The sequence below is a fragment of the Sinocyclocheilus anshuiensis genome, unplaced genomic scaffold, assembly GCF_001515605.1.
Source record: "Sinocyclocheilus anshuiensis isolate Anshui unplaced genomic scaffold, SAMN03320099.WGS_v1.1 scaffold1114, whole genome shotgun sequence".
NCBI lineage: Eukaryota > Metazoa > Chordata > Actinopteri > Cypriniformes > Cyprinidae > Sinocyclocheilus > Sinocyclocheilus anshuiensis.
The window spans coordinates 2429992-2442291 of NW_015540838.1; the positions used below are offsets into that span (position 1 = coordinate 2429992).

At 37.0% G+C, this 12300-nt stretch overlaps 1 protein-coding gene across 1 annotated transcript; it reads right to left on the reverse strand.

Moving 5' to 3' along the window:
- Positions 1-3974: 3974 nt before the first annotated feature.
- avpr2aa (arginine vasopressin receptor 2a, duplicate a) lies at positions 3975-11125 on the reverse strand. Its single transcript, XM_016484807.1, has 5 exons — positions 10757-11125; positions 10428-10673; positions 8985-9131; positions 6132-6753; positions 3975-4528 (listed from the first exon to the last, which is right to left on the reverse strand). Exons 1-5 carry the CDS (start codon positions 11123-11125, stop codon positions 4329-4331), a joined length of 1584 nt encoding a protein of 527 aa, XP_016340293.1. The 3' UTR covers positions 3975-4328.
- Positions 11126-12300: the final 1175 nt, after the last annotated feature.

The window sequence follows — 12300 nt, forward strand, 5'->3', positions numbered from 1 at the left end:
CAAAATTGACAGGAACAAAAAAGAAATTCGAAGTTCCAGTACGGCCAGAAGTTCTAAACATCGTTTACAGCGCCCCTACATGGTAGGTCACATACAACAGACCTTAAGGGTGTGTTCACACTTGCCATGTTTGGTTCGATTAAAACAAACCCTGGTGCGATTGCTCTGTTTCTGTTAGTGCGGTTCGTTTGATTAGAGCCATTAACTATTGGGTACTGTCGTCCCATTTCCTGTATATTATTTTATCTAAAAGGAATCTAGAGATTTCCTATTTTTGTTAATTTCCTTTTGATATTGATATTGATATTGATTTTCACTGGTGTCCACGATCTCAGTCCTGACAAAGGGTCCTCCTACCTCATGTTCAGATGTTTCCATAAACAGCCAGAAATGATCTTGTCCCTTTAATGACCATGAAAATGTGGGAAGGCGTTTTTTGTTGAGGCAACAAGTTATTGAATCACTGAATGTAATCACTGCAGTATTGTATAGCGCCATTGTATGTTGTTCCTTCGGTTTTTTTAACTGATGTAAATATTTGACATTTTAGTAAACTGCAAATTAGCAAATAACAGTTGATTTTTAAACAGTTACACAGAACAGAACTAGAATAATATTCTACCATATGTTAGAATGAAAAATGTAAATAGGTGCTAAAACTTAGATTTGAAGGACTCTGCTGTCAGAATGGTAATTATGTATGAGATTCCACAGATGCTTTTGCTCCAAAATGGGAATACAAGAAAGAAAAAAATGTAGTGGACAACACTTACCACGTGGATCGAAAATTTGGGAATCCATCACTCCGACACGAAAATTACAGAGTGGAATTCCAATCTTTCCTGGACTATTTTGAAACCTTAAATTCTTTGTTTCACTTCATGCTGTTTATTGAGTGATATATTTTTGTATAAAAAGAAATCTGATTGATTTTCTTTGTAGGTTTCATTTTATATCTGACCCTAATTACTTCTTCACGGAGGGGTCGACCACATGTCAACCTCTCAACAGATATACTCCTTATTTATATCTCTAAAACTGCCAGAAATGGCAATGAATTAGTGCATGACCTCGGACACAGAACGCCATCCAACGCTGGCAGGATTTCTGTGGTGCTCCTGAACCACAGCCATTAATAAGCCCTGCGTAGCTGTTTTACAAACCCTATGGGATGAGAAGAAATTATGGTTTCATTCATAGGAATGTTTCAGAGATCCAAATGTATCCCATATGACCATTTCAGGTTTGCACTTCAAAATGGATGTGTATTTTCTTTTGCCACATAAACATTGTTTAATAAAGCTCACTTGCCCAGCAGTTCACATTAGTTTAATACTGGTCTTCATTGTATTTCCTGTTCTCTGAGGAAACTGACTTAAAAGGATTCTATGTATAATCTGGGATCCAAAGAGAAGTGCATATGGTGATGTCAGTGGGATGGATACCCTTTTACGGGCATAGTTTTGGTTTTGCAAGTGAGAATAGAATGTTCCAATTACTATCCCTCCATGAAGTAAACATTTTGTTTTAGAATTGTCTGTTGGTGTTATAAACAGTTGTAGACCTATGTTTTTGTTAACAATTTTCACAGCACTTTTTTGTTGTTATGTGACAACTGGCAATGAATAGCTGGCCAAAAAAGACATCATTCAGATCAGTTGAAAATAATCTAATTATTGATATGTAAGGTGGTTTACAATAATTACCACATAAAACTGGCCAAATAAATAATTGGCTCTAGCAACAAGATGGACACACAACAACAATATTATTGTCATGGTATGCTGTGTACATACACACGAAGAAAATAAAGGTTCCAAAATATCTCAAATCCAAAACATAGGTGATACAAACGCAGGGTAGCATAAACAAAATAAAAATTAAATTAAATTAACTCAACTGAAACACAAGGACTTAAATACTTGGAATAAACAAAGGGAACTAATAAGGGCACAACTGAATGAAATGTCTAATCAAATCAGTAACCAAGGAAACAGATAAGGAAAGTGACAGGCAGGGAGAAAGCAAAGATAGAAATCAAACTGAACATAACTGTGACAATTTTAGTATTATATAGGAATAGTTCACCCAAAAAATTACTGAAAATGTATTCTGCCTCAGGCCATCCAAGATGTAAATGAGTTTATTTCTAGATTTGGAGAAATTTAGCAATTACATCACTTGCTCACCAATAGATCCTCTGCAGTGAATGGGTGCCGTCAGAATGAGAGTCCAAACAGCTGACAAAAATATCACAAGTAGTAATCGACAAGACACCAGTCCATCATATAAAGTTTTGTGGAGTGAAAAAGCTCCATGTTTGTAATAAACAAATACATAATTGTGATTTTTTTTTTTTTTTTTTAAGATGTTTTTTTTTTTTTACTTCAAACCATTGCTTCAGGCTAAAATATGAGTCCTTTATCCATAATATTGCTTTCTCCACTGAAAAAGTAATCTTGTCTGAATCAGGAGAGAAATATGCACAGATCAAGCACTTTACAAGTGAAAACAGTCCAAAACAGTTCTAAACAAATATGCTGGTGGCTTTTGATGTGAGAGGACAAATGAAGAATTATTATGGATTATGGAATTGTATTTTCTCCAGAAGTAACGGTTTAAATTTCAAAGCCTTAATGATTGATTTGTTAATTGCACACAGGTTTTTGCTTCACAAAATGTTAATTGATGGACTGGAGTCATGTAGATAATTTGTGGATTATTGTGGTGTTTTTATCAGCTGTTTGAACTTTTATTCTGACGGCACCCATTCACTGCAGAGGATCCACTGGTGAGTAAGTGATGTAATGCTAAATTTCTCCAAACTCATCTACATCTTGGATGGCCTGAGGGTGAGCACATGTTAAGCAAATTTTCATTTTTGGGTGAACGTTTCCTTTAATACTGAAGTCCTCTGAGGAATCTTTCATACAGATCAGTTTGTGAAGAATTTTAGATAATTTGTTCATACAGTCCAGATGCCAGATGATAACCTCATCACCATATGTTTTGGCTGGAATGAGATAATTTCCTGCAGTGATTTGTTTTGTCTTCATCAAACTTTCAATCCAAATTTATGCCGTAAGTTTAACTATCATCTTATCTGTCTGCTGTGCGTTCTTCAAATAGCTCCCTGGATCATCCAGGTGGTCTTTGACCAATGGTTATTGTGGTAAGCCTGGGGTTATTTGTGACCTCCTGATGTATTTGCTATATGACTGCTTTTTTTTACTAATTTCAACTCCTGTGAAGACTAACAACAGTGGCTTGCACCTCAGCAAAAATTTATTGATGTGAAGTAATTGTGTAGGTCTTGTTTCATAGCAAAAAATATGTAGCCATCCTTAAAAGAAGATACATTTAATTGGTAAGCAAACTTTTGCAAGATATAACTTTTTAGTGGTTTATGTTTCCGGCCAACTGGAAAATTATTTGTTCTTATTTTAAGCACAAATACTGATGAAGAAAATGATTTTTACAGAGTATCAGATGACAGGATCTGTATATACTTATACTGTACATCAGTTCAATTCAAGGCACTGTATAACCTGATGTCATTTTAATTTCTCTCCCTTTACCGTCTTCTCATATTCATGACTTCTGTTTATTCTCACACAGCTTTAAATAAGCTTTTAAGTGCTCTATAAATAATTTGACTGTTATTGAGGAAATGAAAGTGTTCCTGCTTTGCACACTGCTGGTGTTTCACAGAATAAAACCATTATTATTTTCTCGGCCTTATTCAATATGCCTCATTAAATATATAATTCTTCAACATATGTACAGTTTTATACCTGTACCTTTTGTACTGAATGTCTATGAAAGCCATTTATCAGATATTTGTCCAATAAGCTCAGACTTACGGCGGAAAGACTGATAAATGGGATGAAACAACTGGCTGTGGGGTTAAGGCCTTGATCTCTTCTTCCTCTGCAGTTAAGACGTTTATCTCCATCTCACACACAATAGTGGACAATACTTCGATGAAATATAGTGTTTAATAAATTATTTACATTTTTCTTAGAGTTCAATTAAGTTTATTATGACAGTCAGTAAGCTCTTCTTTATCCTGTTTCATGAGATGGCAAAGATCAGTCTCATACTCAGAGGTCTATTTTTGCATAAGATCCTCATGAATTCATCTTTATGCCATACATTGGTCCTGTTTGGTCATTAATAAGCCACTCTTCACAGTTCACTTGGTTAAAATGGCATCGGCAGAAGATGTGGCAATATCTCATGACAACGTCTTCCACATGCGTAGGACAGATACACCCGTATAAATCGCCATCTCTGCTGACACCCAATTTTAGTTTATTCTGTAGGGGTCAGGGCTGGTTGTCCTTGGTAGTGGAGGTGTTTATGTCACTGGAGTGGTCATGCATTGAGCTCCTGCGGGGCAGCTTTGGCCGACAGCGCAACAGAGCGAGAAGTTCACGGGACACGCTGCTGGAAAAGGCTGTGTAGATCCATGGGTTTGTACAGGAGTTTAGACTGGCTAACAGCATCAGGATAGTGAAAGCCACTCCTGAGAATGAGGGAGGGAGGAAGAGAAAGTCAAATCAATTTCAAGTCAATTATTGTACAGGTCAAGTTATTGTCCTTATTTAAGGGGTACTACTAATATAAACCACATTAGAGACAGCGACTCCTTGAAATGTGCTAATCTAAAAGAAGTTTAAAAACTCGACTAAAACCTTGTTTTTACTTTCGCAAATGCTCGCCCAAGCTAGCAGGGAATGTTTTTAGAACTTTGGCTAATGTTCTGCCAAGGTTCTTTTAAAGTTATGTTCCAGTAATGTTAATAGAATGTTCGTTCCAAGTTATCGGGTCTTTAATAACTTTATCAAAACATTAGCACAAAAACGTTCTTTAAACATCATTCATGCAATGTTTTTCTAAAAATTTTAGTTGGATGTTCATCTTATGTTTTTTAAATATTACTACCTACTAGTTTCAAATAGTTTAGAGAACAATCATTTCCCTAATGTTTGCAAAAAGATAGAATTGAACATTCCCTTAGTGATTTCTCTAATGTTCACATAACAAAAAAAATTATTTTTTTTTTGAATATTCTGAGAACATTCAGAAATATTGTTTTCCCACATTAATGGAACCATTAGCAAAACATTCTTAGAACATATTTTTGTTACCTGGGGCCACTCTGAATGACTCAAAGCATTTATACTTGCACTTTTCTCTGAATTATTGACTAAACCAGCAATAGCCTTTACAAAGTGTTAAACTTTAGCATTATTTGCAGTAGTGTTACACTGCCTCAAAAAAAAAAAAACAGTTTTGGCATCACAAAAATAAATTACATTTTAAAATATATTAAAATAGAAAACAGATATTTACATTTCTAATAATATTTTACAATATCACTGTTTTTACTGTATTTTACAGTACCGTATAAGAGACTTCTTTCATCCCATTCTAACCTATTTTTTAAAAATCTTACCAGCCCCAACTTGTACCCAAACTTGGTAGTGTATAGAGCTTTAAACTGGAATAGGAAATAATGGGAAGACATCCAAGCAGAGATTTATAATGACAAAAAATATATTCTAGTTTAAGTTTCCATTGTTGGAAATGCAGTAAGAACATTTCTTACACTAAACAGTTTATATGACATTCAACTGTTCAATCAGTGGCGATATGTTGCAAATTTGGCTGCAAGTAAACAGTTGAAACAAATCAAAAGCAGCTGGAGTAAAAGCACAGATGTGTGTATTAGCAGCTCTCAGTGGCCTGTGGTGAGAGATATCAACATCTTGTTGGTGATTGAAGAGCAGCAGGGGAATAGGTTATTTATTGGTGTGAAGAAATGGGCTTTAGGAGAAAGAGAGGAAGATAGAGCGAGGAAAGAGATGGACTAAGGAGAGAAATGGAGGGCATTTGCAGAACATTTCTTGTAGTAAACACTGACTTGCATTGACAGGCTACACATTTTCCGGATAATTTGCAACCATTCCAAAGCACTTCCACAATCCACTGAGTCAGTCCTCTTGTAAAGGAATTAATAATACCCTTATTGAACAGCCAAATGTCATCATTGAATTGTACCTCATGCGTTTACCTCCAAAAATGGCTATGCTATCTTTCTTATGAGGACTGCTTTAGTTTCTCACCTTGGTCAGGGGGATTGGGGTCCCAGGCAGTCCACAGCTGTACAATGAAGAAGGGTGACCAGCACAAGGTGTAGACAAGCACAATCACCAGAGTCATCCTCACTGTTTTAGACATAGCCTTCGATACACCTCTAAGAGGTGGATGGAGGGGGTAAGGTGGGAAAGAGGGGTTTGAGGAAGCACTGGAGTCCTCAGTAGTGGTGTTGTAAGAGTTCCTGTGAGGAACAGAGTTCCCATGTGGTGTCTGGACAGCAGCAGAGTTGCTCCAGATAGTGTGAGGGTGAGTCTGAATGCGAGGCAGCACATCAGGGGATGAACTGTGAGTCTGTGAGGCCAGGTCTTTGGGACTGCCATTCTGACAAGATTGGTCACAACAATCCGGCTCTGGTGCGTTCTCAGAGTTGCAGGTGTGGGAATGGGACGAGTCACTGTTGGTGTTCTTTTTATGGAGTTCTCTTGCTTCTCTCATCTTGCGTGAGCATCTAGCTCTCTCTCGGACTGTGCTGGCCCGTTTTTTGAAGATAGGAAAGTGAAAAATGACCAGGTTCTTCTTCATGTCAGCAGAAACCACATGTTCTGATTTCAGGTAGATGTTGTCATGGATCTCTTTGAATATTCGTACCTAGAGACCCAAATATATAAATAAATAATAGGGCTGTCATACTGAACACAGTGATACATTACGACATTAAATTACATTAAATTTGTTTAATATTTTAACCCATTCCATTTTACACTGTAACTGCTTCATTCTGTTCTGGGTTATTACTAAAGATCACAAGTAGGTGTCGCTGTTTAATTCACTAACATATTATTAACAAATTAGTGGTGGGGATTTCGTCAGTGACTCGAATCGTTTGAATTGGTTCACTGAAAAGATTCACTTAGATTGGTTTACTCATTCGTTCACAGAACATTTGTGCAGGTTGTTTGTGTTTGTTATGAGAGATTCGGGAATCATTCATGCAAGGTATTTGTTTAAAACCATTGATTATTTATCTTTAATTTATGTCAACCTCTGGACTACAGGAGTTTTAAAATCTTAACCGATTATGAAATCTGGTTGCAGTAGGTCCAGCCAATAAGCCAGCGCATGGAAACGAACGAGATTTATTCACTTTAATTATTTGTTAAAAAAAAACTGATTCTTTCTCGAGCGATACGGCTTTACTTTATACACGCACAATGGCGGTTCTCGGCTCTGAATTCTGTCCAAATTTAGAACATTGAGCATCTACCAAAGAGTTGATGAATTGAATCAGGTATGTTAGATAAGGAAGATATCCAGAATGTGCAGTGTTGAGAATCACTGCTTTCCAATCTCTAGCACTCAATTATTAAGTGAATGATGGAGAAACCCTCTCTTAATGGAAATCTTGTTTATAAACCAAACCCGTATGGGACGTTTAACAGAAGTAATTTAAAAGCTTTGTATCGTGGAACTGAATCACCAATGACACTCAAGTATGAAATATTAACTGCAAGTGAAACACACCATCATTTGTACAAACATTCACAAGATGTCAAAAGACATCTGCAGGTCAGCGGCAAAAACAACTTTACATGTGTAAGTTCATAATGTGAGAGTTTGTTCATTACTGCAGTATTTGGAGCTTTCTGGGAATTGTTTGATGTATTTTATGGATGTAGAATCTTTTTTCCATGCCAGTAAGAAATTAGCCTGGAAAGATTACTATGCAGGTGTTAAATGGGCAGACCAGCCTTGAGAAGATTCTTGCAAAATGTTTTCAAAAGATTTTTTGTTGCCAAAGACGCATTGTCCACACTCAGTGGAAAGCAGTTTTAGGTTTGGTTTACGCAAAAGTGTAGGCTACTCTTTTTTTAAATAAGATTGACTTCCATGGGAACTGTATCAGCTGGTGAAGGGAAAGATCTGCACATTAGAGAATTCATCTCCTGAAATAGATTTTCACTGACCAAAACCCCATGGCCAGGTCAGAGAGCATAGTCTTACCAAATACATGTCAGGGGATCTGCCTCCTCTCAAATTATTGTCACCCCAGAAGATCATGTTTTATGTTTGATAACAAAAGTCCTTTTTCCAGATCACAGCTGAGACATTTCAGTGGAGTGCTGCATGAATGAGTCCTTAAACCTGGAAACGAGTTCACATAAACAGCCTGGAAACATTTTTGCACTGCTGTTTCCATCGTCCTGAATTCAGTGGGGTTAGGCTAAATGCCTGAAATAAGTTTGTTGGTTAACACAAGCTCAAGATATCTTCATGTTTTATTCTGTGACATAAAATACAACAGCAGTATCTCACTTGTGATTTTTAAAATTTTTATGTGTCTTGAAAAAGGCATTTGCTAACAATTGGCTAAATGGGACAATAGAGGTTTTTGGGGTCACTATAGCCTACATCACACCAAACAGGATCTACTTACTAGTCCACTTTCACAGCCTTGTTGTGTTTATACTCAACTCAAACTTTCCAACTTTAAATTATTTAAATAAAGATTGAAAGAGTTGACAGAAGCTTAATGTTGATGACGTTGAAATCAAGCGACCGTAGTTTATATATAGCCTAAGCTTTTACATCTGGTGATTGTACAGGCTTTAAAATTCATAAAAGTTCTGTTTATTTGTGAAGACTATCTTGACGAACATAATGTGTAAGAATGATAAACTTCTGTCGGTCACAGAGCTTATTTTCTTAGCGTGTATGTTGATCTGATATAAAAAGAAACACTGTAGTGAATCAGATACATTTAAACTGCTACCACTAGTAGTAATTCTTAACTAATGTGTTAACATTTATGTATTTTTTACAAGGTGAATGGAAAAACTGGGTTTACAGACAGAAATGGAATGCATAGACATCAGGAGTACCTGACAAACGGTGATAATAAAGGTAGGCAGCAGAAACACAGCTACAGTCATCCAGGTGACATACGCTTTCAGCCCCCAAGGCTCAGCAAAATTCCCCCAGCACTCAAACACCCCTGGAGAGACCTCTGACCTGGAGAAAATAAACACCTGTAGGGAAGACAGCATTGGAAAAATATGTAAAATATTTCAGAATATTTCCTTTTGTGTTTCATGGAATAAATACCATACTGGTTTGTAATGACCTGAAGGTGAATAAATAATGGCAAATTGTTGGGTGAACTATCACTGTAAAGAAATAGTTCACACCAAAAATTACAATTTGCTGAAAATTTACACACAGTCAGACCATTGAAGATTGGTCTTCATCAGAAAAGATTTGGAGAAATTTAGCATTACATCTCTTGCTCACCAGTGGATCCTCTGCAGTGAATGGGTGCCGTCAGAATGAGAGTCCAAACAGCTGATAAAAACACAGTAATCCACAAAACTCCAGTGCATCAGTTAATGTCTTGTGAAACAGAGGTAAGGAAGCAATGTTATATTGGCCAGAAACCACGGTTTAAAGTTAAAAGGTTTTAAAGGAGTAGTTCACTTCCAGAATGAAAATTTCATTCAGTTGATGAGCACCACTGACTTCCATAGTAGGAAAAAAAATACTATGGAAGTCAATGGTGCCCATCAACTGTTCGGATACCAACATTTTTCAAAATATCATCTTTTGTGTTAAACAGAGGAACAAAACTCATTCAGGTTTGGAACAAGTGGAGGGTGAGTAAATGATGACAGAATCTTCTGGAAATGAACTACTCCTTTAATGATGGATTTGTTTATTACAAACACACAGTTTTTCACTTCAAGAACTTAAAGGGGTCATATGATGCGATTTCAATTTTTCCTTTCTCTTTGGAGTGTTACAAGCTCTTGGTGCATAAAGAAGATCTGTAAAGTTGCAAAGACTAAAGTCTCAAATCCAAATCCAAATCCAAAGCCGCTCTCAAGCCCACGCCTCTGCTCACTCTAGCCTGGCCTCAGCTCACGCTAGGCCGCCGTGTGTTTCGTTGTGAAAGCGAAACTACTTTGTTTGGTCTTGTTTTTTTTAAAGCATAAACACATTTCATTACACCAAATACACAAAATAATGTTCTTTTTAGCAGCATCAAGCATCATATTTAATCAATGGTCCGGAGTCTTATTGATTACTTGGGTTTTTATCAGCTGTTTGGACTCCCATTCTGATGGCACCCATTCACTGCAGAGGATCCATTGGTCATCAAGTGATGTAATACAACATTTCTCCAAATCTGTTCAGATGAAGAAAAAAAACTTTTTTTTTTTTCATTTACGGGTGATCTATATCTTTAAGAATGCATATTCACTGACTGATACTACCTAACATTTTAAGTGTAGTAGGCATAAACCTTACATTATATTTACAACTAGTACCTGTGGCACACTGAGAACAAGGGCTAGACCCCAGGCTACCATGATGGGTGTATTCCAGCGTGAAACTGCCCCTCCTTTGTAAGCCTGCAGGGGGCAGCAGATGGCATTATGGCGGTCCACTGTCATAGCAACAATCATGTAAGAGGATGCAAACATTCCCACAATCTGCAGATATTTCACTGAGCGGCACAGCACATCAGGACCTTGAAATCTCTCTGTGATATCCCATACTAGCTGCGGGAGCACCTGCAAAACATTAGTGTACTGCTGTTGACAAGTCACATAAAAGACAAAATGCCACACTAAGCATTAGACAAAGTTCAACTCACCTGAAAAAACGCTACCACAAGGTCTGCAACACACAGATTGACCATAAATAGGTGCATGGGTGCGTTGTATTTGCGCCGCCTCAACAGAACCCACAGTACAAAACTGTTCCCTAGTGTTGTGAGAGCGAGAACCAGGCCCAGAACTCCAATCTCAGCTTTAGCCAGAGACATGTCCCGCACCCTGACCGGACCGGGCATCTGAGTGGGGTTTATTGAGCTGTTTTGAGACATCAACCAGAAGTGTGATCCTCCTTTGAAAGTGCTGTTGAGTCCAGTATGCTCAGAGAATGAGGAGGAGGAGAAGTTAGACAATGCAACGGTTGCATGGAGGGATCCTTCCCAACCTACCTCCCCTGAGACGGTCTCCATGCCTGCAAGAAAAAAAGCATGATTGTCACAAAAATGTGAGAAAAGATGAGAATCAGCATATTAGAATAATTTAGGGCCCTTGAGAAAACAAAAATGGCTTTGCCATCACAGGAATAAATTACTTTTTAAAATATACTAAAATAGAAAACAGTTTATTTAAATTGTAATAATATTTTGCAATATTACAGTTTGTACTCTATTTTTTATCAAATAAATGAAATGATAAAAATCGTAATGACAACGAACTTCTGACCTTTAATGTAACATGGCCATCACACATTGCATTGAAACTCTCATCTTTAATTTTGTTTTATGATTTGAACTTTTGCCACTCAGTTAGTTTAACAATTTCACAGACACACAAAAAGCAAGCAAACCAATCTGTTTCCTCTTACACTCTTTGGTTTGTTAAATCCCCACCCCCCCCAAAATGAGTCTGTCAAGTCCTCTCTTTTTTGTTTTCTTTTCTAAATTGTCCCTGACTTGATTTGACTCCCAACTATCCTACTCAGCTTAGTCCATCACATTTGTTTCCATTAGTATCTCTCTCATCCATGATTGACTCAGTCCTCCTCCATCTATTTTTCCATTGCCCATTCCTTTACCCCATTTCTACAGCTTCCTCTCTCTGTCTGTTATCAACTGCTCCTTGATCCCAATAAAATCTGGTTTATTTTCTTAACTATGCAAATAAATAGTACAAATGAAAATATAGGTTGACTGACAGTTTGAGAAAAAATGGTAGCATGGGATGTTGGGTTAAATAAACAGGAGGTGGGGTACAGGGCATGAGACGAGAACACAAAATAGAAATAACTAGGAAAGGCCTTACATACCAATGCAAAGATTATCCATATATGACGATAAGAAAGGCTGTGTTAAATGGAAATGGACTTATTACAGGTGTTATGTTGTTTTGTGAAACTGATGTCATCTCCCTTATCCAATGACTGGTTGAACCTGGATACTTCCTATCTAATTCTTGTTAATTCATTTCATTATACTGTGATGAAATGAATCATATATCATAGTCCAATCTCAAAACGGAGGTGCCTATTATGCAGCTTCTGCCTGCCTTTCTGCCTACATTTTTTTTTATGTCTTTGACTCTACCTTTCCCTTTCATCCACCTTCCCACATACAAGTTGAACATTTTTTGACAGAAAATCAATTTC

Bases quoted from the DNA above. Each gene is read 5' to 3' on its own strand.
- avpr2aa (XM_016484807.1), bottom strand. From the start codon at position 11,125: ATGGAGACCGTCTCAGGGGAGGTAGGTTGGGAAGGATCCCTCCATGCA. The intron at 10,674-10,756 runs GTGAGTTGAACT...AATGTTTTGCAG, and splicing joins TTGTGGTAGCGTTTTTTCAG to GTGCTCCCGCAGCTAGTATG. The intron at 6,754-8,984 runs GTACTCCTGATG...TTGGGTCTCTAG, and splicing joins TTATTATCACCGTTTGTCAG to GTACGAATATTCAAAGAGAT.